The 25,649-nt window shown below is 47.8% G+C and overlaps 2 protein-coding genes across 7 annotated transcripts in view; one reads left to right on the plus strand and one right to left on the minus strand.

The window, feature by feature from the left end:
* Nucleotides 1-444: 444 nt before the first annotated feature.
* Nucleotides 445-21,708, minus strand: SFXN2 (sideroflexin 2). 6 transcript variants are annotated; one of them, XM_078077178.1, is made up of 13 exons: nucleotides 21,606-21,706; nucleotides 10,544-10,728; nucleotides 10,201-10,371; nucleotides 8,864-8,962; nucleotides 7,830-7,905; nucleotides 7,439-7,524; nucleotides 6,129-6,189; nucleotides 5,695-5,761; nucleotides 4,910-4,959; nucleotides 4,525-4,574; nucleotides 2,751-2,798; nucleotides 2,418-2,471; nucleotides 445-1,933 (listed from the first exon to the last, which is right to left on the minus strand). In XM_078077178.1, the coding sequence occupies exons 2-12, from the start codon at nucleotides 10,702-10,704 to the stop codon at nucleotides 2,432-2,434; spliced, it is 909 nt and encodes a 302-aa protein (XP_077933304.1). In that variant the 5' UTR covers nucleotides 10,705-10,728; nucleotides 21,606-21,706; the 3' UTR covers nucleotides 445-1,933; nucleotides 2,418-2,431. The 6 variants fall into 6 exon arrangements, with proteins under 6 accessions (XP_077933304.1, XP_077933302.1, XP_077933305.1 ...); XM_078077176.1 differs by lacking the exon at nucleotides 2,418-2,471 and having other exon boundaries at nucleotides 21,680-21,708; XM_078077179.1 differs by lacking the exon at nucleotides 4,525-4,574.
* Nucleotides 21,709-21,803: 95 nt separating this feature from the next.
* The window catches only part of ARL3 (ARF like GTPase 3), a 33,540-nt gene continuing 29,694 nt past the window's right edge, over nucleotides 21,804-25,649 (plus strand). Inside the window, exon 1 of the mRNA XM_036086714.2 lies at nucleotides 21,804-22,031. Coding sequence (XP_035942607.1) covers nucleotides 22,029-22,031 — 3 coding nt within the window. The 5' untranslated portion in view covers nucleotides 21,804-22,028. The remainder of the gene's footprint in view (nucleotides 22,032-25,649) is intronic.

Genomic DNA, 25,649 nt, shown 5'->3' on the forward strand with positions numbered 1-25,649 from the left:
TTTCCCTTGCCTCAGGAGACATAACTAGACCCACAATCTGTGTTTTAACAACCCATCCACGTGACTCTGACACATGTTCTAAAAACCACTGCTCCAGAGTAGGGGAATAGAGCAAATATTTTGTTTTGCATGCCACATACGTGGAAGTCTCCATCACATATTCTTGTTTTTGTTTTTTTTCTTCTTTTTTACCCTTTAAGAATATAAAACATTCTTAGTTCCCAGGCACACAAAAATGGGTAGCAGGTGGATTGGGACCCTTGAGCCATGGTTTGTCAACTCCTGCTCTAAAACAACACAGTTCCCATTCTGGAGTGTCCAGTAAAGACAGGTGGATTTTTCCTCTGTAGTAAGGGAAATCAACAATGGCCTCCAGGCATCAACAGGTTCCCGTTATCGTTGTGGTAACCTCTTCCATACCAAGGCCAAAGTAAGACCAGATCCTGCTTTTCATCCAGGCTTTATTAACTGAGTCTGCAGATAGTTCATTGTGCTCTTTCAAGAAATTTATTTGATTCACAGTGGTATCCTTTGAATAGTCAGTAAATTCTACTAGACAGAACTCAATACAAACATTGATCCCAGGTAAGCCACAATGGTCTCCTTCCATGCCCACCCGACCCAAGCCTGAAAAATCACCTAGAACAGCCAAGATGGGAAGGGCAAATGGCTGTACTTTGCTGTGTGTCCTTTAAGGCTCTTTGGTCCTGATTGATTAATTCTCAGAGGTATCCAAATAAAACTCCCCTTTCCTATTCAGTACGCACCAGTCTTTGTTTAACCCAATGGGCTGAGGAAGGGAGGCAGCTAGGAAAATATACCCATTAAAATGTGCTGTTAATACATACATATATAATTTTTACTCACAGTTAGTGGATTTATCTTTTATTTTTATTTTTATTTTTTAAGATTTTATTTATTTATTCGACAGAGAGAGAGACAGCGAGAGCAGGAACACAAGCAGGGGGAGTGGGAGAGGGAGAAGCAGGCCTCCCGCCGAGCAGGGAGCCCGATGCGGGACTCGATCCCAGGACCCCGGGATCATGACCTGAGCCGAAGGCAGACGCTTAACGATTGAGCCACCCAGGCGCCCTAGTGGATTTATCTTTTAAACACAGAGATGTAAAATCAGACATGATTTTAGCACAGGAGAACAAAGTCAGTGTCACAGGGCTTAGAGCACCATGAAACCTTGTTGCCTCATGCAGTGGCCTTTTTTTTAGCACTAAGAACTCCTGGGTGCTTGATCAACCCAAGTTTAGCAGCACTCCCAAAGACGCTTTCTGATAAGGGGGCACTGGGGAGGAGTATGGGGAAGAATGGAGAAGAGCCCCAAGGTGACAACAGACTTCTTCCCTCTCCCTTCCTGAGTTAGCTAGAATTGTAGGGGCAAAACGTTCTGTAGCGTGAGACAAGATGAGGAGGAAGGGAAGAAGAAACAGGGCTGGGAGCTTTCCTTCGTCCCAGGGGCTCTTCCCCAGGCCTGGCCAGAATTAGAATCCCAAAGATTTCCTAATTTTTCCAAATGGTTTGCTTGATTATCTCCCCCAGGTTCCAGCAACTTCTCCCTCAGGAAGTCTCAGCTCCTGATCTCCAGGGGATGGTGGTGGGGTGGGGGGCAGATAAAAGACTTGGTCTTTGCTCCCCTTGCTCACTTTTATCCCCTGGAGTCCAATAAGCCATGCCTGCGTGAAAACATGAGGCTCCCCACCCCCCAAATCCACCCTGACCTTTAGGCCCTGTTGGCAGAGAAATGAGGGCACAGGTGTACAAGGCAGCTAAGGAAGGGCTGGTGAATATGGGTACAGACTAGTCCTTGCTGGGATGGGGCATTTAAAGGCCCTTATTGAAGTAGACATAAGGCACAAGTTCTCCATACTTGGCCTTGATGGTGTCTTGGAGTTCTGGTTCCAGATAAGAAACTGACAGTTCACTGAGAAGAGAAAATAAGGGGATTATGAGCCTGCCAAATGGACAAGCAGCAAAGTACCATCAGAGAAAATCCAACTCAAATGCCACCTCCAAGAAGGCCTTCCTGATTTTTCCATCAGAACGAATGGCCTCTGTACAACATAATGTGTTGTTTTTACTTCTACTCAGGCTTAACTTCATTCTCCCTGGTGCTAAACTTCCATTTTCTCTGTAAGATTATAAGCACAGTGCTTGGAACACAGGAGATGTCTGCAGATGACACTGAAATACAAGTACGAAGGCAGCGGAACCTGGCATCTTCTTGGTGTACATCCAAGCTGCACCTAGTCTCCTGGAGCTTGTCCTCTCCCCTCCCCCAGTCTGATGCTTTGTTTCCCTTTTCCATCATCGCTTCGCATACCCCTTCCCTGCCAGGGCATACAAGGGAAGTAGAGAGGTCCAAGTCATCCATCCCCAAGCAAACACAAGCCAGAAAAAGTACCTACCCCTCTGTTCAATTTCAAGGACCAGATCCAGTGAGGGAGGATGTACCTAATAACCTAAGCAGCAGGGACAGAAAGTCTCTTGTTGCTCCCCCACTTCTCTCCAGGGCAGCCCTTACTCCACTGGGAGGGAGCAACTCATCCCTCCGCCCCTTAGAGATCTGTTTTGGTTTACCATTCACCCAGGGTTAAGAGGCCCAGAGTTTAGGCTGATAGGTACTTGTCCTTGGACAAATGCTGCCCTTCCTGCCCCTCCTTGTCTCCTTCAGGAAAGCGGGCAGGTCAGGGAGAGCAGGGACAGGGCATTTGGTAAAGTGAGGCACAAAGAACTCTTACCATTTCTGGGGGAAGAGCCCACAAGCCACCGGTACCATGAAGATGAGGCTGGAAGAAAGGAGAAACAAAGCGTGAGGGGCATCTCCCCACAGGCCTGCTCACACCCGTCTCTGAGCCCCCCAAAGGAAGTAGGGAGATGCCCATTCACTATCCTGCCTTCCCCGCTGCCCCATGGCTCCCCTCCCTGCAACTCCCCGCCTGGTCTCTCAGTACAGGATATTCATTCTGGCATGGCATGAAATCGGCCCCCCTCCACCTCCCGTCCCTCGCCCCCATCCCTGTCCTTCAAGCAGGTGAAGGTAACAAAGGCACTGGGTGTGCAAGTAGCAGCCTAAAGAGCACAAGCACCAAGCAGTAAGGGGTATGAAAGCCAAGGTCCAGCCCCCGCGGACCCTGGGCTGGGAGACAACAGAACAGGGCAGCTTCTCCAACCTCACTGCAAACACTAGCAGCTCAAGGAGCTCGTTAAAAAGCGACGCTGAGGCAGGAGGCTTGGGGAAGGGCTTGAGAGCATTTCTAAGGTCCTCGGATGCTTCGGGGCCAGGGCCCTCTCTTACAGCACATGGGAATGTGACAGACCAGGCTTCGGATCCCAGCTCAGCTACTCACTCGCTGTGTGATCGCGGGCGAGTGAGCCCTGAGCCAGCAGAGGGACGACAAGAGTGCTTAGTGTGCAGGGCTGCCGCGAGGCTCAGAGGAAGTGGCCCGGGGATGGCGCTCCCCCTGGGGGAACCTCTCACGCAGTGGTGACTCAGTTGGCAGAAGGCAGCGTGGCGTGTGAGACTGCTATGGCACTGACCTCAACTCCAGCAATTACGAGCTACAGAGCCTTGGGCAAGTCTCCTCATCGCACTAAGCCTCGGGTTCCTTGTGCGCAGAAGGAGATTATGACAGGACCTAGACCTCCGGGGCTGAGGGGCTTAAGTGAAATGAGAGATGGGCAGCACGAGCACAGTGGGGACACACAGGACACACTCCACACGTGTTGGTGGTTACTGCTGTCATTAGCCCCGTGGCCTCGTGAAGTGTGACTGATGCTAGGACGTGGCCAGTCGCTGGCGGGCACCAGGGCACGCTGCCGTGACTTGTGGTGTTTTCCTTTTGTGCAAGGTTGGGACGCTTGACAGCCCCAGGCTGTCCCCTCAGGTTTTTTACGTCTCAGCATGTTTATTTATACACTTAGTTTATTTATATTGAGATACAGAGAATGCACAGCATCGTGTACAGGTTAGGGGTATAGCCTGCTGGTCTGATAGTGATACACTGCAAGGGACTACCGGGCCATCGGCTAACACTCTGTCACTGTCACAGAATTATCATTTCTTTCTTCATTGTTATTGTTTTTTTTAATTCTTTATTTTTAAGTAATCTCTACACCCAACATGGGGCTCGAACTCACAACCCTGAGATCAAGAGTCGCATGCCCTACCAACTGAGCCAGCCGGGAGCCCCTAGAATGATCATGTCTTTTTTGTGGTGGGGCTGTATCGTGGTTTTCGTCTCTTCTCTAGTCTGAAGGTCAGAGGACATGCCGGGACAGGAGGGCACCCAAGCACTCCGCTCTCCATGCAGATGTGTGCACAGTGCCTACCCAGCCTGATGCCCTCAACAAAGATGGGGTGAGAACTCTCCAGATGGCCCAGGGGCGTTCTGAGCTCAGGCACTATGGAAGTCAGGGAAAAGAGTACATGTTCTCCAACACGGGCAACACAAGAAGACGGGTCTTAGGGGCCCCAGCTACCACAGAACCCAACCAAGAAAACACGTTACTCACAAGCAGCCACACAGCAGAACTTGCAATGGGGCGTGCAGGACCTTGACTTTCTGCACAAAATCGAAGGAAAGACCCACATGAGACTTAGAGATCTTAACGCGAATCCCACGCCGGCTCTACCCCTGATCGGCCAGTTAGACACCCACAGGCACAAAACTTTGAGCCGTGAAGGAGAGGAGGAGGGGGCCCCTCTTGCTCTCTGCAGACGAGGCCAAGCAAGCAGCCATGGCATCTAAAGTGGGCAGCCGGGGGGGACTGGCACGGGCCCTACTTGAGCGAGACAAAGGCCAGTAGCTAGAGGGAAGGATGAGGATCAGGAGCTCTGAAGTGTAGGTATGGCTGGGGGGCTCTGGGCAAGGAAGATGCAAAAGAGGACCTCACTCACCTTCATGAAATGCAGCTTCTCCAGCCTTTCCATGATGACTGGCAGCAAGACTGGAAGAGACCAGGGAGAAGCAGGGAGGAGGGCTGTCAGACTGTTCCGAAGACCCCTCTCCAAAATCAGATCAGGGACCCACCTCCCCTGAAGTTCCAGAAAATACTTTTGGAATGGAAGACTATGTAGGCATGGCCACCCCCCACCGGTCCCCCAAGTCCTAGCAGAAGGGTGCTTCCCAGACTTTTCCACCTGCACACCTATAATAGGACATGTACCACAGGCCCAAAGCATCCTTCTCAAAATTCAAATCTTTGAAGGCTCATGCAAACAAGTCTCGTATCCTACTCTGTAACATACCCCTGCTAGGAGCAAAACCAGGGCAGGGGATTTATTTTCTGTACCACTGTCTTCCTGGCACCCTGCACCATGTCCAGCACACTGAGGTACTTAAGGAATATTTGTGGAATGAAAAGAACTTGATTAACTGATATTCCCAGAACTACCGTGTGGTTCTCTCATGAGTTTCTGCATTTAGCACTATGTAGATATAAGATATACAACATGTGGGGTTGATACATTTATACATTGTAATCTGATTACCACTGTAGCATTAGCTACAATCTCTATCACATCACAGAATTATCATTTTTTTATTATGGTGGGAAAAGCCAGTTTGAGAAGCTTGGCTGTAGAGGCTGCCCTCCCCCTGCCCCCCGCAAAAGCTAAATGTGGCTGAGGCCTCCAGGACGTGTTCCAGGGTCCCCCAGGACGGGAGGGCTTCTCTATCTTACTCATGCCAGGGGCTGCCATGGTGATCCGAGAAATAACCACTTGGGTGATGCCTACGGCTGCAGCTCTCTGAGGGCAGAAAAGAGTAAGTTGTCAGGAATGACCTTATCCAGTATCCATGGGCTGCACCAGAGGGCAGGGTCAAGGGTCAGGGTCAAGTCTGAGCTGGTAAAGGGGAAGGGATGGATCCACCAGGGGCTGTGTCCTCACCCAACCCTCTCTCACCTAGCTAGACTTTTATGGCTTCAGGACCAGAAATGATGGAGAAAAGACATGACAAGCCTGTTCTGAACAAGAAATGTAGGGAAATCAAGGGGAATGAGAATGGAATCGGGGGATCCTATAACAAAACCCGGGCCTGCTCTGACTACTAAGAACAGGGCAGGGTATAAGACAGAATTCCCTCCTCCCACCCCAAAGGGATGCCTCTGCTCACCCGGGAATGACCGATCTCATTGTGATTCCTGTCCTTCACGCAGATGCCCTGGATGAGTTCCCTAAACATAGACAGGAGTTGCTGGACTTGGGAAAGGGGTGCTGGAAGCCCGCCAATGATGGGACACACCAGGGGACCAAGGTCAGCGCACTCAAGCTCTAGGAAGCCAGCTCCTGCAGCCTGGCCCTTTGATCTTCCTTGTGCATTCCAGTGAGTGGTATCTCAGAAGTGATCTAGGGCCATGGCTAAGAGAGCTAGGCCTGGGCTCAGACTGCCTAGGGTAAATCCTGAAATGGCAGAGTAAGTTTCTGAACTTGAGCAAATTCCCTGATCCTTCTAAAGACTCAGTTATCCTCATCTGCAAAATGGGGCTAATCGTGGCACCCACTTCATAGGATTGGTGAGGATTAAAGGGGACAATGCCTGCAAAGTGCTTGGTCCACGCCTGACAGCACTCAACCCCAGACCAGGTAGGTGGCTAGGGCTCCTTCATTTGTCGGGAAGGAGCACCTGGATGGGGGAGGGAAAGAGGAGAGGAACAATGTGTATACATGACTATTCTGGTGTTGTGCTCTTTCTGCAAGGGCTGTTGTGACAAGTTCCCATTTGCTAGCAGTCCCAAGAAGCTGTGGCTTGGATATCTGGTGACGGTGATGAAGGCGATGAGGATGACAGGAGCAGTAAGAGCGAACACTTAGGCAGCATGTGATACCTCCCAGGCGCTATCGGGAGAGCGTGAGGTATGCTACATCATTAGGTTTGACAACAGGGGAACAGCTATGCTTTCTCTAGCCAAAAAACAGGAATTGCAAGACACACGGGTTTCTCCTTTTACCTTTCCTGTTGCGAAGCTTAGAGCCGGGTGCCTAGAAAACATCTATCTACTCCTCTGGCTTCTTTCAAAGCTTCTTGGCTCTGTTCTATCTTTGGACACCTCGCTCTGCTACATTTCATTCTGTAAGCCATCCCCAGGGCTTTGGAAGTAGGCAGAGTTCACAACTTAAATACAGTTGCAGTTGAAAGGACATGATCTCATATAAACCTTCAAAGGTCCACCCTACTCCCCGCCATCCCACACCATCCAAACAACGCCTCCCACAACACTCATCACAGATTAAACTTAAGTCACCTGCCACTCCTGCGGCCCGCACCCTTGGAGCAGCCTATCCTTTGGGACCCTTCAGAGCTGTAGCCCAGCAGCCCTCCCCACACCCACCTCAGTCCCTAGAAGCCACCCACTGTCTTGGTTTCCTGCCCTTGACCCACCAACCTTGTGGTCTATAGGGAGGAAGAGGGACCCCCATACTCACTGCTGTCGCATCATCGGGATGTTGACGCAGTTAGCAGCCGCCACGGCGGCAAAGGGCACCCAGCGGCCCACCAGGGGCGGAGCTCTCTGTTGGCGGAAGGGAACAACAGGGCTCACTGGAAGATGGGAGGGGAGGGGGCTTAAGGACTACAAAATAAATCAGATCTCGCTACTGCCACGTATCCAGACACTTGGTCTAAGAACCCAAATTCCCTCAAAGACCCGAGAAAGACTAACGTGGGGATAGGTCTGCTCCATTTCCCCCTCGTGGGCTGGGCCCTGGCCATACCCAACTCACCCAAACAAGGGCAACGCCAGGCCTGGGGGATGTTTTCCCTAGGACTTTGCTGCCCCCTAGTGGCCACCACACCCAAGGCAGCCCCAGACAGTACCTTCGTCAACATGTTCATGCCCACAGCAGTGGCCACCGCAGTGGTTGTGGCTGTGATGTAGGAAAGGGCCATCTGCCTAGTGGAGGAGAGACACGCTTGGGGGTGGGGAGCCCTGCCGGCTGAGGGCAAGACCATGGCTTGATTGAGAAAGTCTGGAAATGAGGCTTTAATGAGGCTTCATGCCTGAAACTTCACCTGTCTCATCTTGTGACATTCCCCCTCCTAAACACACACACAATGCTCCAGCCCCCTCGACCTCCTTTCAGTACTTTAAACACACCAAACTCTTTTCTGCATCAGAACCTTGGCCTGTTGCTGCTCCCTATCAGGAGAATTCTTCCGTAGGCTAAATCCTTACCCTTCAGAAATCAGCCAAAAGGTGGGCTCCACAGAAAAAGACTTCCCCAACCAGCCCATCCACACAGATGCCCCTCTGCTGTTTGCTATCTTGTCACCTGTTTGTTTCCTTAAGGGTAGCAGTCGCAACCTAAGATTACGGTGCTTGTTTGCTTAAAATACCTTAAATTCCACAAGGACAAGGACCCTAGAACCATGCCTGGCTCTTAATACCTACTCAGGAAATAGCTGAGGGGCGCCTGGGTGGCTCAGTCAGTTAAGTGTCTGCCTTCGGTTCAGGTCATGATCTCGGGGTCCTGGAATTGAGCCCCGCATCAGGGTCTCTGCTCAGCAGGGAACCTGCTTCTCCCTCTGCCTCTGCTCCCCGCCACCCTGCTTATGCGTGCTCAATCGCTCTCAAATAAATAAATAAATAAAATCTTAAAAAAAAAAAAAAGAAGAAATACTTGAGAACGAATGAATGAATAAACGTTCAATTGGTCTAGGATGATATTGTCCTAGTCAGCCTCAGAAAATACTTGCAAACCCTAAAAAGGGGGACTTGGTCACCAGCGCCATACAAGTCTCACCCGGAGAAGACAGCCCAAGAACGCTTTAGAAGGGCGATTCCCCTGGAGGCAAGAGGACAGCCACCTGCTTCAGAGCCACATGGACAGCCTGGGGTTCAAGTCTCCTACCTGACAGACGTGGGGGAAGCTGCATTCCTGTTCGTATAGTTGACTAAGGCGTTGAAGGACTGGTTCACCCACTGCCAGAAGATCACCGCTGGCATCGTCCTACCATAAGGGAGGCCCAGAGAGACAGAGAAGAGTCCAATGGAGGGAGGGCTTGGGCACACCAGTCAAACCAGACGGCCTGATGCTCCCCAAACTGTTCCCATGCTGTTTCATGCACCGGGGATTTTGCACAGGCCGGTCACTCTGGCTGGAATATCTACACACCCACACCCTTCCATACATGGCTAAATCCTGCTCTGTTGAGAGGTCACTTCTTCTTTGGAACCTTCCTAACCCTTCCCCTGCCCTTCCTGGAACTGTGAGTCATTCTCTGCTCCCTGCTCTCACAACCCCATACTTTCCCTCCGACCTACTACTTAGCAAGCTGGACTACAACTGCTTACTGGTTGGTCTGCTCAACAAAACTGGAAGTTCCTTGAGGGGAGGGGTTTAGTCTTTATATTCCCAACACCTGGCCCAAGGCCTGGCTCAATAACTGGACAAATGGATGCATGGGGGAGGGGAGCAGAGGGAAGAGAGGAAGGGGGAAGAGTAAAATATCCAGCAGCTACAGAGAAAGTTTATTCTCTCCCTGCTAGGCTGAAAGGGTCTTTCTATTTTCGGGGTAGCTAGGGGGTGGGGTGGGGTGGGAGGTCATCTTCCTATATTTTTTACTAGGATGTTACATAATAAAAACACATTAGGGGCACCTGACCGGCTCAGTCGGTTAAGTGTCTGACTCTTGATTTTGGCTCAGCTCAGGATCTCAGGGTCGTGAGATCGAGCCCCCAGATCGGGCTCTGCGCTGGGTATGGAGCCTGCTTCGGATTTTCTCTCTCCCTCTCCCTCTGCCCCTCCCTGCTGCCACACCCCCTCCCCCCGCTCACGTACTCTCTCTCTCTGCCAAAAATAAATAAATAAAATAGATTTAAAAATAAAAATACACGAAAATTTCATTGTTGAATAAGTGCTTTCTAAAGAAGGAATTAGGATGGCTTATTCATTGAGAGTTCTGGAGACAACTGCCTCAGTTAACATCCAGGCACCCGTATTTCCTGGCTGTGTGAACCTAGGCAGGTTACGTAACATCTCTAGAACCTCAGTTCTTCACCTATAAAATGGAGATGACAATAGTACCTCTGTAGGGTTGATGAGATTAAATCCATGCAAAGAATTTAGCACAGTGCCTGGTATTGGGTAAGGGGTCAATAAAGATGGCTATTACCACATCACCACAGGGCTCCGTGCCTGGCAGACCTACGCGGCCACACTGCCCGCTGCCTTCCCCCCGGCTCTACCTGTAGAACTGGAGCATGAAGCCCGTGATGATCATGCCGCCGGGGACCTGGAAGGACATCCGCCCAATGATGTTCATCTTCTCCCCGGTGTCAGGGTGGAAGGCTGAGTCATACAGCTTCTTGGCGTATAGCAGCTGCTTCACTTGGGTGCCCGGGGGCACGGCCCCCATTCTGCCACCCCAGGACAACAGAGAGAGTTACGTCCCAGGCCCCTCGCTCCAAGTCATCCTGCTCCCTCCTGCCTGACAGCCCTGCCCATTCCCCACATTCAGTTCCCACCTCCTCCCCAGGGGACCCACCCGTGTGGCCCCACCACCTCCAGTCCCTTCCCCTCACTGCTCACCTGCTCTTCTCCACCATCACCTTGGCCCAGTCCAGCTCCCGCTCTGGGACCAGGACGGTGCGCGGGTCTGTGATATTGAAGAAGTGTTTCACCCGCCCCAGGAAGGTGCACTGGTCCCAACGAGGGGCATCGATGTTAAAGCCAGACAGATCAGCCTCCATCTTGCTCCCACACAGAGCTGTGGACTTAAGGAACAGAGGGAAAATGAGGATGGTCCCCCAAACCAAAGTCTGCCCTAAGGCCCTGAGCACCCCTCATGGTGGTAGGATGCTTGCTTTCAGCAGGCGCTAGCATCACGTGACCAGGCTTGGGAAGGCCCCAGGGAATGGGCAGCGGACTGAGCAGCCAGACACCAACATGGGTTTCCCGAGTGCCTGCTGGCAGCCAGCCCTGTGCTTGATCATGCTGTGGGAGACCCGGAAAAAGGGACAACACAGTGCCTGTCCTTGGGGAGCTGAGTGTAACTGGGGAAGAAGAGCCCACCCGTGGAACAGAAGAGAACAGATACAGCAACAGTTAAGTACAGGAGTTGAGAGAAAGCAGAGATGGGGGAGCACAGTAAGAAAAGGGGGCTTCCCAGAAGAGATGGGATGTGAGCCGTAGAAGATAGATTTACCTGAAGGAGGCAGAAGGCATGGATCACATCTGAGGTAGAAACAATTACAGAGAAAGGTGGAAATGAACAAGGCATGATCACACTCACCATTTCGGGGGGGGGTGTGTGTGTGTGTGTGTGCGCGCGAATGTGCACACATGCATGTGCATGTTCACGGCGCATGCGGCCCTGTGAGAGATCCCAGGCCATGGCTGTGAGTGAGGCACCATGCCTGCCCTCAGGAGTTACAGAATGGGGGGTACAAGACGAGTACAGCAACAAGGACAGCGGTGTGAACAATGATGTGGACATACACTGGAGGCAGTGGAAAACCAGAGAAGAGGCGTCTAAAAGTGAGATGACCAGATCTCCCAGTTTTCCTGGGACTGCTGTCCTGGGGTAATTATTAATAGCACCCCCTTCCATTCTCAAAAGTGTCCTGATTTGGATGATAAATTATACAGTCCCCTTATCTAAAATGGATGAGGGATTCTGAACATGCTTTGTGAAAACAAAAAATAAACAATGTTTTGAAGGGTGGGTAGAAGTTAGATAGATAGAGGAGAGGTGTCCCAGGCCAAAAAAAAAGAAGAGCCAGCATTGACCACACACAGGGTGCATGGTAATGATAATGATGATCATAGCTAACACTTACTGAGCTTTGATTCTATGCTATACATTTTGCTTGGGGCTTGACGTGCATTTTCTGAATTCATCTTTGCATCAATGCTATAAAATAAATACCCCTTAACCCCATTTTATGGATGAGAAAACCAAGGCACAGATAAATAACTTTACCAAGTCACAGAAGCATTAGCCAGTGACAAAGCCAGGATTTTCATTCTGCCTGACTTACTTGAGAACTCTTGCCTCTAACTGGGTTCTGGAATCCATGTCTTGAAAAACTAAGGCAGGTCGGACATGTAAGGAGCTTGAAACCTGTCACTTCTATCCTTGCAACAAGAAAAAAAGCTGAACAAATTAAAATCAACAACTCTTCTTAGACCCATCGGTGAACTGAGGTCACAGGGCAAACCACAGCCCCCAAGCCTGGAGAGACAGACAAGTACAGAGAACGACAGCTTACTGGGAAAAGAAGCTCTCCAGTGGGCAAGTACCATTGGAAAACTTAAACTATAATTGACAAATTGCTGGAAGCTCAGTGTGAACAAGCTTGCAAATTAAATATTCCAAGGGGATTCAACCTTGAGTGTGGGGGCGCACTTTTGAGTTCACCTTCAAGAAGCCACCAGGCTCTCAGGGTGAAGATGAGAGAAAAATCCCCTAGTACTTCTAACAGGGAGATGGGAAAAGTAGTCATTTTGAAGTACACCCAGAGCCCTCTGTTCTTCCTAACAAGACCCACCCTCAAAAGAGCCTGTTTTACCAGAGCCTAACCATTTTGGGTTTTACTAGAACCTAAATGACTTGGGAAAAGGTAAATACCCAACTCCAGCCCTTTCCAACCTTCCTATCTCATTTGAAGTGGATGAGAAGAGCCTGAGAAGCACTTTTGAAGGTTCAGGGGCACAGGCTCACTCAGAGACTGAGAACTAATCACAGGACTATAGAACACTCTCTCCTCCCTCACACTTGACCACTGCAGGTGGTACATTGCTCCTATGTGGTAACAGGGAGACCTGAACAACAACAGAAAGAATTGCAAGTTTCAGACCTTATTAAGAAGTCTCTAGGAACCCAAAGACAACAGGAGAGACAAAAACAAGGACACCAAAGAAAATGTTAACTCTGACACCTACAGCTTCACCAAATAGTAAATACAATATAACATCTCCCCAGATAAAGGTAAAACTGCACACACATCTGGCTTTCAACAAAAGATTACAAGGCATACTAAATGGCAAAAACATAGTTTGAAGAGAGCGCAAGTGTCAGAACCAGATGGCAGAGATTTTGGAATTATCAGAACAGGAATTTAAATAACTATGATCAATTTGCGAAGGACTCCAATGGGAAAGTGGACAACATGCAAGAACAGATGGATAATGTAGCAGAGAGAGAGAATCTCTAAGAAAGAATCAAAAGGAAATGCTGGAAATTAAAAAAAAAAATTCTGGGGGCGCCTGGGTGGCTCTGTCAGTCAAGCATCTGACTTTGGCTCAGGTAATGATCTCAGGGTCCTGGGATCAAGCTCCATGTTGGGCTCTGTGCTTGGCGGGGAGTCTGCTTGTGCCTCTCCCTCTGCCCCTCCCCCTGCTCGTGTTCATTCTCTCTCTCTCTCTCTCAAATAAAAAATAGATAAGTTCTTAAAAACAATTTCTGTAACAGAAATGAAGAATGCCTTTGATGGTTTCATCAGTAGACTGGACATGGCCAAAGAAAAAATTCCATGAGCTTAAATATGTGTCAACAGAAAATTCCCAGACTGAAAAGTAAAGAAAAAGAATGAAAAAAACAGAATAGAAAACCCAAGAACCTTGGGGCAATTACATTAGGTGTAACATGCACATAATGGGAATGCCAGAAGAAGAAGAAGGAAGGGAACAGAAGAAATATTTAAAGCAATAATGACTGAGAATTTTCTAAAACTAATGACAAGGGGTGCCTGGGTGGCTCAGTCGTTAAGCGTCTGCCTTCGGCTCAGTTCATGATCCCTGGGTCCTGGGATCGAGCCCCACATCGGGCTCCCTGCTCCGTGGGAAGCCTGCTTCTCCCTCTCACACTCCCTCTGCTTGTGTTCCCTCTCTCACTGTGTCTCTCTCTGTCAAATAAATAAACAAAATCTTAAAAATAAATTAAAAAATAGAAAATAAAAAAAAAAACTAATGACAGACACCAAACCCAAAGTCCAGAAGGCTCAGAGAACACCAAGAAGGATAACTACCAAAAAATCTATACCTAGATGGGAATGCAAACTGGTACAGCCACTGTGGAAAACAGTATGGAGGTTTCTCAAAAAATTAAAAACAGAATTACCATACGATCCAGTAATTCCACTACTGGGTACTTACCCAAAGAATATGAAAACACTAACTCAAGAAGATATATGCACCCCTATGTTTACTGCAGCATTACTTACAATAGCCAAAATATGGAAGCAGCACAAGTATTCATGGATAGATGAATGGATAAAAAGGATGTGGCATATATGTACAATGAAATCTTGCCATTTGCAACAACATAGGTAGATCTAGAGAGTATAATGCTAAGTGAACCAAGTCAGTCAGAGAAAAACAAATACCATATGAGTCCACCCAGATGTGGAATTTAAAAAACAAAACAAACGAACAAAGAAAAAAAGATAAACAAAAAACCAGACTTGGGGCGCCTGGGTGGCTCAGTCATTTAAGCATCTGCCTTCGGCTCAGGTCATGATCCCAGGGTCTTGGAATCAAGCTCCACGTCTGGCTCTCTGCTCAGCAGTGAGTCTGCTTCTCCCTCTCCCTCTGCCCTTCCTCCTGCTTGTGCACCCACTCTCTCTCTCTCTCAAATAAATAAATAAAATCTTAAAAAAAAAAAAAAAACAGACTCAATTATAGAGAACAAACTGATGGTTACCAGAGGGGAAGTGGGCAGGGGGATGGGTGAAACAGGTAAAGGGGATTAATAGTACACTTACCATGATGAGCACTGAGAAATGTATAGAATTGTTGAATCACTATATTTTACACCTGAAACTAATATAACACCATATGCTAACTATACTGGAATTAAATTTTTTAATCTACATCTAATCATATTATATTATATTTCAAACTGCAGAAAATAAAGACAAAGAAAATCAAGTAAAGGGGCGCCTAGGTGGCTCAGTCGGTTAAGTGTCTGACTCTTGGTTTCAGCTCAGATAATGATCTCAGGGTTGTGAGATCGAGCCCCATGTCCAGCTCCACGCTCAGCAGGGAGTATGCTTGAGATTCTCTCTCTCCCTCTCTGCTCCCTCTCCTGCCCCTGTGCATGCACCACTCTCTCTCTCAAATAAATAAATCTTTAAAAACATAATAAAAAAATAAAATCTTTAAAAAAAAAAGCTAAGGGTTTTGAATTTTTGCCTGAGAATTTCGGGAAGCCATTAAAAGATTTTAGGCAGAGTGACAAGATCAGATGTGTCGTTTAGAAAGAAAACTCTAGGGAATGACATGAAAATAAACTCGGTGTGGTAGGACCTCAGAGGATGCAGAGAGATCAGCTGGACAGGAATTTCAGTAATCCAGGCAAGAAGAGATGGGGCTCATGTGAACCCAGATGCACAGGAACAGAGAGGAGGGACCAAAAGACAGAAACTTTTAAAGCAGCAGAATCTTGGGATTTACGTAGTGATTGGTTATAGGAAGAATACTCTATTAGGGTTCAAGCACAGATGCAGAATCAATAGGATATATATATCCTTTATATATATTCGCATATTGACAAATATATAAAAATGGATTTAGTACAAGGAATTAGCAAATTGGCTTACGTAATTGTGGGAGTTGGCTAAGCAAGCCTGAAACCAGCAGGGCAGGCAGTTATCCAGGGATGATCCTGGGGAGGGAGGGAGGGCCCAGCAATGGCCAGAGTTTGTGACCCCAGGGGATGCCTAGCCTTCTTTTAAAGGGATTCCATCTGATTAAATCAGGCCACCCAGGATAATCCCCCCTTAGATTAACTAAAGCTAACGAATTAGGACTTTAATTACATTTGCAAAATCCCTTCACCATGGTGCCTAAATTCGTGTTTGATCAAATAACTGGGAGGTGTGTGTACTACAAACAGCTGTTTCTCGCTCCTTGCCCACTCTAACTGGAAGCATACGGGGGGTTGTTTGGCCTAGCTAAGTTGACACATCACAAGTATCTAGGGTGATACCCGGGGTTTCTGACTGGGGCCATAATTGTGCAGAGACAAGTAATATAGAAAAATAGGCTTTAAGAGAGAAAACAGGGAGTTGGATTTTCCATGTGTTGAGTTTCAAATACCATGGACCTTTCTTAAATGCAATAGGCTGCCACCTGTCTCAGGTTTTTACAAATGCCATTCCCTGTCCAGAATACTGTTCCTTCCCCTCTTCACTAACACCTACTCATCCCGCCTCCCTTTTCTTAAGGAATAATTCTCGAATTTAACTCTCAACCTTCTACTACTAGGTCATTTTTTTTTCCTCGAAAAATGTCACCCTAACTGAGGATTTTTCACATATAGGCACAGCTGGAGTAAGATTTAATCAGTCATCTTGAGTTATACCATCACCCAAATCCAAAAACACTCGCAAAATTGAGCAAACAAAGCCCATATTTGAGTATGAGGGAAAGGAAACCTAAAGTTTTATAGGGACGCCTGGGTGGCTCAGTCGGTTAAGCATCTGCCTTCAGCTCAGGTCATGATCCCAGGGTCCTGGGATCGAGTCCCGCATCGGGCTCCTTGCTCTGCGGGGAGCCTGCTGCTCCCCCTGCTTGTGCGCTCTCTCTTTCTCTGACAAATAAATAAATTTAAAAAAATTTTTAAGTTTTATATTAAGTAGTGGTAAAATGAAAGGAGAATTCTACCCGAGACTCCCACCTCAACAGAGCCGAATGGGCAACTGTAGCTGCAGCAGAAGGCCACAGCAAAGTCACCTCAGAATAAACAACAGCCTGAAAAGCAGATGTATCAGCACATAACATCAGGGCTCCACCCTCTCCCTCAGTAAGGAGCCTTTTGCTCTCCAGGACAATCTAGAGTTACTTGCAAGGAAGCACCTCCTCATCCTTCAGATCTTGGCTTAAACCTTTCTTCAGGGAATCCTTTGAAGGACCCCTGGCCCCTCTCTCTCCCCGACCACTAGATCACGTGCTCTGCTATAAGCCCTCTTGGCTCTGTACTTTTTCTTCAGAGCTGTGCCAGTTCGTTCTAACACTCTGTGGTTTTATTTTAATGAATGCCTACCTTCCCCTCTAGGTCATAAGCTCCTTGGACCCAGGGACTGTGTCCATTTTCCTCCCCACTGCCACCCCAGTGCTTGCACAAGAATTCAAGTATATGCTGAGTAAGAGGTCCAGTTGTCAGCAAATGGATATTTAGGCTTAAAAGAAAGTACAGAGATCTGAGTTAGAAGTAAAACAATGAGTCGGTGGCATCAAGGTAGGCTAAGACAAAGTTTTCCAGTGAGAACACACAGAATGGGAAAAATAAAGTGCTGAGGACATAGCCTGAAAACCACCACATGTAAGAGGCCAGCCCCCCCAAAAAGGAAGCCCAAATAGATGAGAAAGAACCACCAGAGACGGAGGAGGCATGAGGAGCCAATAAATGCAGTCAAGGGAGAGATGGTCAATTTTTACATTTTTTTCTTGAGGTGGGAGAGACTTCAGCAAGGTGACATCCTGAGCCAGGAGAGAAGGGGAGGCCTCCCATGGAGTTTTCAGGCACCCTCCCCTGGCCCTGAGGCCACCACTGAGCGGCAACCTCTGAAGAAGTCAGAAGCCAGACAGCGAGTGTCCACTGCTAGACTTCTGCCTCTCTCACTCCGCCACAAAGCCCACGGGAAGGCTCTGGGCTTTGTCCTCTGGGGACAGGCTGACCCGGCCTCCTACAGGCTGGTTCAAAGACCAAAGCTATTTCATGCAGTCACAACTGAACCCAGGAGTGGGAGAGAGGCAAGAGCTTACCTTCCCTGACTCTACATGGGGCTAAAAGGAGTTGTTGGCCTGGCTGGCAGATCACACACTGTCTTGGGTTACAGAGCCCCAAGCTGGGGCTCCAGCCCCTCTGCTGGAGAAAGCTCAACAGAACATGCTATGCTGCCTTTTTTTTTTTTTTAAGATTTTATTTATTTATTTGAGAGAGAGAGAGAGCGTGCATGTGCGCTCAAGCCAGGGGGAGGGGCAAAGGAAGAAGCAGGCTCCCCATTGAGCAGGGAGCCTGAAGCAGGGCTCAATCCTAAGACCCTGGGATGATGACCTGAGCTGAAAGCAGACATTTCACCAAATGAGCCACCCAGGTGCCCCTGAACATGCTATGCTTCCTTCCTTCCCCGAACACACACAACCTGTCCTTAGACATCTCTTTCCTCCCTCAACCCAACACTGGAAAGTTCTCTACCTTTCATAATGGAAGTACTTCTACCATGAAGGCATAATCATTTGCTAAACTATTCAAGAAACTTTCCCCTCATTACCGAGGTCAGCATATGAGTTGCCCAGTCCCTGTCTTAAATAAAACATAAGGCCAGGGGCGCCTGGGTGGCTCAGTTGGTTAAGCATCTGCCTTCAGCTTGGGTCATGAGATGGAGCTCCACGTCAGGTTAGGCCCCCTCCCTCCACCCTGCTCATTCTCTCTCTCTCTCTCTCTCTTGCACACATGCACATGCACTCTCAAATAAATAAACAAAATCTAAAAAAAAAAAAAAGCAAAAACATATGGTCAAAAAGAAATCTAAATTCTATTCTATGTCTAAAATATTTCCCCCCACATCTGCTGCCCCCCAATGGGCACAGTTCCATGACTCCTTCAGGGCAAACTCAAACCCTTCTGTCATATACTCTCAGCATCCTATCCTCATTTGCAACACACTCGGCTTTGTAATTATCACTTTCTTGTTACATACAGTTATTTGTGTAAAGTTGGCCTCCCCCAGCCGATTGTAAGGTTCGTGCTGTAGTTCTTGCAGGTCCTCTAAAAATACTTACTGCCTGCCTGAAATGCATTTCATCTTACTCTTGGGCTCCCTGGGCATCAAGGACATCTCTCTTTCAAGTCAAACTTAGAACCTATCTTGGTTACAGAAGTAAGGGCAGGCTTCGGGTCCTGAAGCTGCAAACGGTCTACCCCTCCTGTACTGAGTTCAATCTGGTCTCTAGGTTTTCTCTAGAACAGTTATTCTCCCTCTTCCCACATGAGCCGCATGTAGTATTCCCTAAAGAGGTCACTACCGTGTCCAGGGTGGCCTCAGTTCTGTTAGAATATGGTTCCACTACTGGGAACAAGGGGGGAGCTGGAAATCAAACAGGTGACTGACCAATAATTCTCTTGCTCTGAGAACTGGAGAATATCACAGCTCAAAGATGTGAGGGATCCAAGATCTCAATTTAGAGAAGAGGAAACTGATGCTTAGAAAGATTCACGTCAATTGAGCCAGGATGCTGAACATTACACACAACTCTGCCCTAACCACAGCTCCAGTCCTGTCCATCCGTCCAGCAATCTGACAATAGCCAGGGCCTCTTCTCCCCAGGTCACAAGGCTCAGGGTCACTTAGATGGGTCCTCCATCCACTACAGGCCAAAAGAAAGAGAGAGAGAGAGAGAGAGAGAGGAAGGAAGGAAGGGAGGAAGGGGAAAAAAGAGAAAAGAGAGGGGCGCCTGGATGGCTCAGTCATTAAACATCTGCCTTCGGCTCGGGTCATGGTCCCAGGGTCCTGAGATAGAGCCCCGCATTGGGCTCCCTGCTCAGCGGGAAGCCTGCTTCTCCCTCTCCCACTCCCCCTGCTTGTGTTCCCTCTCTTGCTGTGTCTCTCTCTGTCAAATAAATGAATGGAATCTTTAAAAAAAAAGAGAGAAAAGAAAAAAAAAATGAAACAACCTATTACCTCTCCTGAAGTCATCCTTCTTAGAGAGAATTGAGTTTCGGGGCACCTGACTGGCTCAGTTGGTAGAGCATGTGATTCTTGATGTTGGGGTCTGGGTTCAAGCCCCACGTTGGGGATACAGTTTACTTAAAAAAAAAAACAGAGTTGATTTTCTCTGGCAAACAGTATCAGAGCTCAGAGAACAGGCTTCCAAACTCCCTCTGGGTATCCTCTTGCAAAGGGGGAAAGTACTCAAGATTTCCCTGTTTGTATCCCCAGGTAGGAAGAAAAGCAAAACATCATCGCTGGTACTTGCATCACAGGAAGATCAAGGCAGCCAGACTCAAGAAGATCAAACACAAAGACCACCTGAGATAGGCAAGGGTTGGTGCCAAGGCTGCCTAGAGAAAGTTGGACAATGAGACGAATAATTACACAAGCAGGCCCAGGTACACTCCTGTGACTCCAAGGCAACCATGATGTTAGACACCAGACAACTCAGAAAGAGAAGTCTGCCCTTCCTTTTTCACAAAAGAACCAACAGGCTAGAGACGAGTGGATTGTAGGAGTGCATGCTCTGAACTAGCCATTCATCTTGCATCTACTTAATCAAGGTTCTGAACTGAGTTTTCTTTCCAAGGATCTGAAGCAGGTATGCCGTGAGCAGATGTTTTAAAAACACACTTTAGTTGAATGCATAAATAGCTAAGGACCATTCAGGGAAAAATCCACCTTCGTTCCAGTGATGTTAAGTAGACTGGAAAGCCTGCTGGTAGGAAGAGGGGCAAAGCCCCAAAACCTAGATGAAGCAATAATAGCTAAATCCTGGGGGCCTGGGTGGCTCAGTTGGTTAAGCAACTGCCTTCGGCTCAGGTCATGATCTCGGGGTCCTGGGATCGAGCCCTGCATCAGGCTCCCTGTTCAGTAGGGGAGTATGCTTCTCCCTCTCTCTCTGCCTACTATATTCCATCTGCTTGTGCTCTATCTCTGTCAAATAATAAAATCTTAAAAATAATAATAACAGCTAAATCCTATGTAGCACTCTCCATGTGCCAGGCAATATCTTATGTACTTGACATATAATTCACATAATCCTCACAAGAACCCAATGAGGGAGGTAAGAGGCACACACATGACTGCAAACAGGTTTATCATCAGTGCCATCACTTTACCAACTCTTAAAAAGTTCTGAGTTTAAAGCACAAATATAAGCCGTTCTGTTCCTCCTACTTAGACAACACAATAGTGTTATAATCACTTGCTCCAGAGTCAGAACTGGGTTCAAGTCCCGACTCTATATCGCTTAGAACAACCAATTTCTAGGGCTGTGAGAATGAAATGAAATCTTGTGTGAAAAGCATTCCACCAAGAAGTATGTAATTTCCATGAGGGCAGATGTTGTCCCCTGCTGCGTCTCCAGAGTCTAGAACAGGACCTGCCGCATATGTGATTAACTCTTCTACTGTTCTCAGCATGGGTCGGGATGGGAGGTAGCGCCTCTCAACCCACCCAGAATCCCTTTCGCTCTCGCTTGCCTGTAAGTGCAGGCCCGTTTTTGCCTCCTCTGGGGCTGCAGACAGTGCACCATCCGGTCCAACGTTGCTTAGCAAAACCCGGCCATTCCAAAACGCCTTTCACCCCTGCTGTCTGCTCACCTCAGTGTTCAGGGCCAGTCCCCCCTCCAACAGGCAGCCTCCCACCACCGGGACTCCTCCATCCTGGACTCTTAACACAGAAAGGTGGAGATAGATGCACAGCCCATAACGCCTCCCACCCTTCAGCTGGGCCTTATAGCGCCGGGGACAATAAGGGAGCGGTCCCTGGGCAGCCCCAGGCCACTATTCGCGCCACGTGGCTACAGCAGGTGGAAGTCCAGCCCCCGCAGCAGCCCTGCCTCGGCAGTCAGGACATAAATCCAAACTCCCTCCGGGGATGTGGGGTCTAGAAGAAGGTGTGGTAGGCGGCCTCCTCCCAAGACCCCTTACCTGGTCCCGGGAAGAATGTACTGAGACAACTGCCAACAGAAGTACCCTGCGTTGGAAGCCTGGCCTGTACTAACCTGCGGCCTCTGCCCGGGAACCGCCCCTCGCCCCGCCCCTGCCCTGTTCCTTCCCGACCAATCACAGGCTGGGCGATGCCCACCAGCCACGTGGGCGAGCTTTAACCATTCGCCGGGTCTCTACCAGCCGGCAGCCGGCTCCAGTCGCTCCAGCAGCCCGCCCGCGCAGTGGGCGGGCACTTTGGCGCGCTTGCGCACTTTGGGAAAAGCGGAGCTGGACCCCGCCCCGTACGGCTGCTTTGCTTCTCCGCTGAGCGTGCGAGGGACGTCGGGGGCGGTGCCGCAGCAGTTGCCCCTGGTAACGGGGAGGCAGGAGGAGGAGGAGGAGGAGGAGGGACTCGGCGGGAGGATGGTGAGTGTGGGGGCCCGGGCCCCTCTGCAGCTGGCTGGTCACCCCCCTCCAGTCCTCAGGCCCAGGGCGGGCCACTGCGCTTGAAGCCAAGGAGGGAATGGGACGGCGCTCAGCCTGCAGTCTGGGTTCTGGATTGGTTTCGGGGGGCAGCGGGGAATCCCGAAGGTGGGCCCTTGGAAGGAGACCTGGGCCTGGGGAGGAAGGCGGGGCTTGCAGCGGGTCCGAAGCTAGGGGAAGGGGCTGAAAGGTTGCGTGGCTATCCCGGTACAGAGCCGGGGCTCCATCATTACTAGGGACGGAGGCGAGGGCGGATCCGAATAACTGCGGAAAGCAGACTCCGCATGCAGGCTCAGATCTTCCTAGGGAATCGGCCTTCCGGTACCGCTGGAAAGTGGGTCCACCGGGGTCCGGCCAGAAGCGGGGAGAAGGGTCAGCGCTACTGTCTTTGAGGTCATCCTCGCGGTACCAGGGGAGATGGTAGCCTAGCTCTCCTCTTCCTCGAGAAGTGCGGGCCTCTGGGGGGAGGGGTGTAAATCCCAGGACACAAAGAGGTACCGCTTGTAAGGGATGCCTGGTGGATTTTACGCCGTCTTGGTGTTTGCGTGGCAGCAACGAGTTATTTATTTGCTGAGAGTTCTGTAAAGTCTGGTTGTTGGTGATGACCGATTTTCCCTTCAACACTTAATCCATATTGATGGAGGCAAATTTGCTGCCCAGTCCTTAGTATTTCATTTCAAACCTGTTGCAACCTTTTACATATGACCACACCAGAACCAAAGATCTTAATCTCACCTTGGGATCTCCAAACTTAAAAGAATGGGAAATTAAAACTAGAGTGGCTATCAGTTGGCTTTTCTCTGTCAGACTTAATTAAAGCTTTCCCAAGTTGTGAATTATGATGTGTGACAGATCTGACCGTTGACACGCTGTTCCTTGTTGATTTCTGTGCAGTTAGTGGGAGGGTATTGAAATGGAATTGAGTAGTTTTAGAGCAAGTCAAAGCAAAATTGACTTTGAAGCATTTAGAATAGGTTGGCTGGCTTACCAACTGCACAGAGCCAGGCACTCAAACTTAGTTACTTCCCCACCCCACGTCCATTAATTTATGAAGAAAAGACTGGATGTCTGCAAGGAAAAAAAAATGCATGCACCTTTGGTCAGATTATCCAATGAGTAAATTTTGATAGGAAAAAGAATTGATTTTACATTGTCAGATTGTTAAAGAAGTAGAATTTGATCTGAAGTTGCCAATCACATTTCACACTTGCTACATTGCAGTTTTATTAACCGCAGGCTAAACAGATTTTTACATGTTTTCTTTTTATTAATCATTTATACATGAGCTGTCCATTTAAAGGCTAAGTTTTTCTCAACAAATGAGTACAAACATAAATATTTACACAGAAAATAACTAGAATTGGAATAAAAAAGGCATGCCAAACCAACAGAATGAGATGTCATCATAAATGAGAAACGCATGAGCGTTGGCTAACTTTTCCCCAGTTTGTTTATCAACTAAGTGGACTGTTTTCATGATTGTTTAATTTATAATTACAGGCCACAATAAATTAACCACTGCTCATGTTTCCAGGTGCAAATTGACACTGTAGACAGCAAATTGACAGTGCTACAGCACTATTGTATACAACTGCTGTGTTCATTGATCAAGACAGATTTTGTTTTTCTTTTTCTTTTTTCCTAAAATGAACAATATGAAATTAGGGCAAATCATTCTGGATTCTTTATCTGGTTTCCCAAATACATTTTTTTATCTCCAAAAGTGTGAGCTATTCTTAGAACTGAAAGTGGAACATAGAATTTAAACCATCAGTGGTGTGATTAAGTGTGTCACGTCTGGTATCCCACCCATCCCTGGGATAACTGTACAACTGAAGGCTGAGTCCCAGGTTTTTGTTTCTGCTTTATAAACCTTCAGCTATGACTAATATGTTTTATTTCTTATTTAAAAACCCCAGTGTTTTCTCTGAACTTTTAGTCAGCTATTTTAGCCCTGCCTTTTGATATCAAGTCTTTGGTAAAATACTAAGATGACAGTAATGTTAGTGCATTAAATAATCACTGCTATTTAACAGATGACCCCTTCACTCAAGTTATTTATGGAGTACTTTCTACGTACATGAACCTAGTGGTAGTTATCAAGCATGTTCAGCATTGGAAGACTTTTCCTAAAATTGTGTTTTCTGGTCAGAAAATGGTCAGTGAAAAGTTAAAAAACAAAACAACCAACACAACTACTGCTTCGAGTGTCTACTACGCACTATGCTTTACATACATTATCTCAATCTTCAGAGCATTTTTCTTAAGATACAAGTATTGTTCCCATTTTCTAGGTGCCCAGGGTTACACATGGAAGATAGGTGAACTCAAGTCTATGAAATTCCAAAGCCCATAATGTTCCTTTTTTTTTTTAAGATTTTATTTATTTATTTGACAGAGAGAGAGAGAACAAGCAGGGGGAGTGGGAGAGGGAGAAGCAGACTCCCCACTGAGCTGGGAGCCCGATGCAGGGCTTGATCCCAGGACCCCGGGATCATGACCTGAGCCGAAGGGAGACGCTTAACTGACTGAGCCACCCAGGCGCCCTCTTTTTTTCTTTTTAAGTTTATTTTTTTTAGTAATTTCTACCCACAACGTGGGGCTTGAACTCACGACCCGGAGATCAAGAGTCGCATGCTTTACCGACTGAGCCAGGCAGGCACCCCCACCTCCATCCCCATCCCCACTGTTTTTATTAGGACTCTGGTAAGGTGGGAACCCACTCTTCCTGAGGAAATGCCCATATTTTGTTCCTCAGGAAACACTGTATTTATTTAGTAGAGAGATGAGGAGAAAGAAGACAAGTTTGGGTGAGGTTCTCCCTATCCAGGAGTTCCTGGAAGTTAATAACGTCTCCCTGAGCGGCATAATTTTTTTGTTAAAGAGGTAAAGATACATTGAAGTCAGTTCCATTTAAGCTAGTTATGGGGAGTGCATGTACTTGACAGTTGGCTTATTAATTTTAATATTTAAATTTTAACTGCTCCTCACAGCCACATACACTTTCCGTCCACCATCACATTCCTCTCTCACCCTCTACCACCCTAGTTTCTCTGAATGACCTAGTTTGTATCATTTTAGGTCAGTGCACCATGCCTCTGCCAGTAGCTGAGTTTAAGCTGATTTTGAGGCAGATAAAATATCTGTAGTCAATAGCACATGTATTCATAATTTGCCTGTAGAAAGTTTGTTTAGATGTTTTATGACTGAGTCAGACCACTTCTGTCCACCAGGGTGCAGATAACTTATATGCACACATGCTGATAATAGACTTTATACAGTGAACTAAAGTTCTGATTTCTTAAATTGCCTTTAATGTCAAAGGAGTACAAATCCTACATAGAAATCATGTCTGTTTTGCTCACTGTTGTACTTGGGGCACACTGTGGATATTTAATGTGAATGAAGGAATGAATGGGTATTTTAACAAAAAATACACTTTAAAAATTCGTTTCCTTGTATTTATACTACAAAACTCAGCCCCATAATAAAATTAACTTCTAACGGCTGTCTCCCTTCATTTGACATTTAAAATAAAGTATGGACACTTATGTTTAGAAA

This window comes from Halichoerus grypus, chromosome 7 (genome assembly GCF_964656455.1).
Source record: "Halichoerus grypus chromosome 7, mHalGry1.hap1.1, whole genome shotgun sequence".
Classification (NCBI taxonomy): Eukaryota; Metazoa; Chordata; class Mammalia; order Carnivora; family Phocidae; genus Halichoerus; species Halichoerus grypus.

Coding starts and splice junctions, on each gene's coding strand:
- SFXN2 (XM_078077176.1), bottom strand. CDS start 10,704: ATGGAGGCTGATCTGTCTGGCTTTAACATCGATGCCCCTCGTTGGGAC. Junction 7,906..8,863: donor GCTTCCCCCACGTCTGTCAG/GTAGGAGACTTG, acceptor CTCCTCCACTAG/GCAGATGGCCCTTTCCTACA. Junction 4,575..4,909: donor AGAAGCTGCATTTCATGAAG/GTGAGTGAGGTC, acceptor GATTTTGTGCAG/AAAGTCAAGGTCCTGCACGC.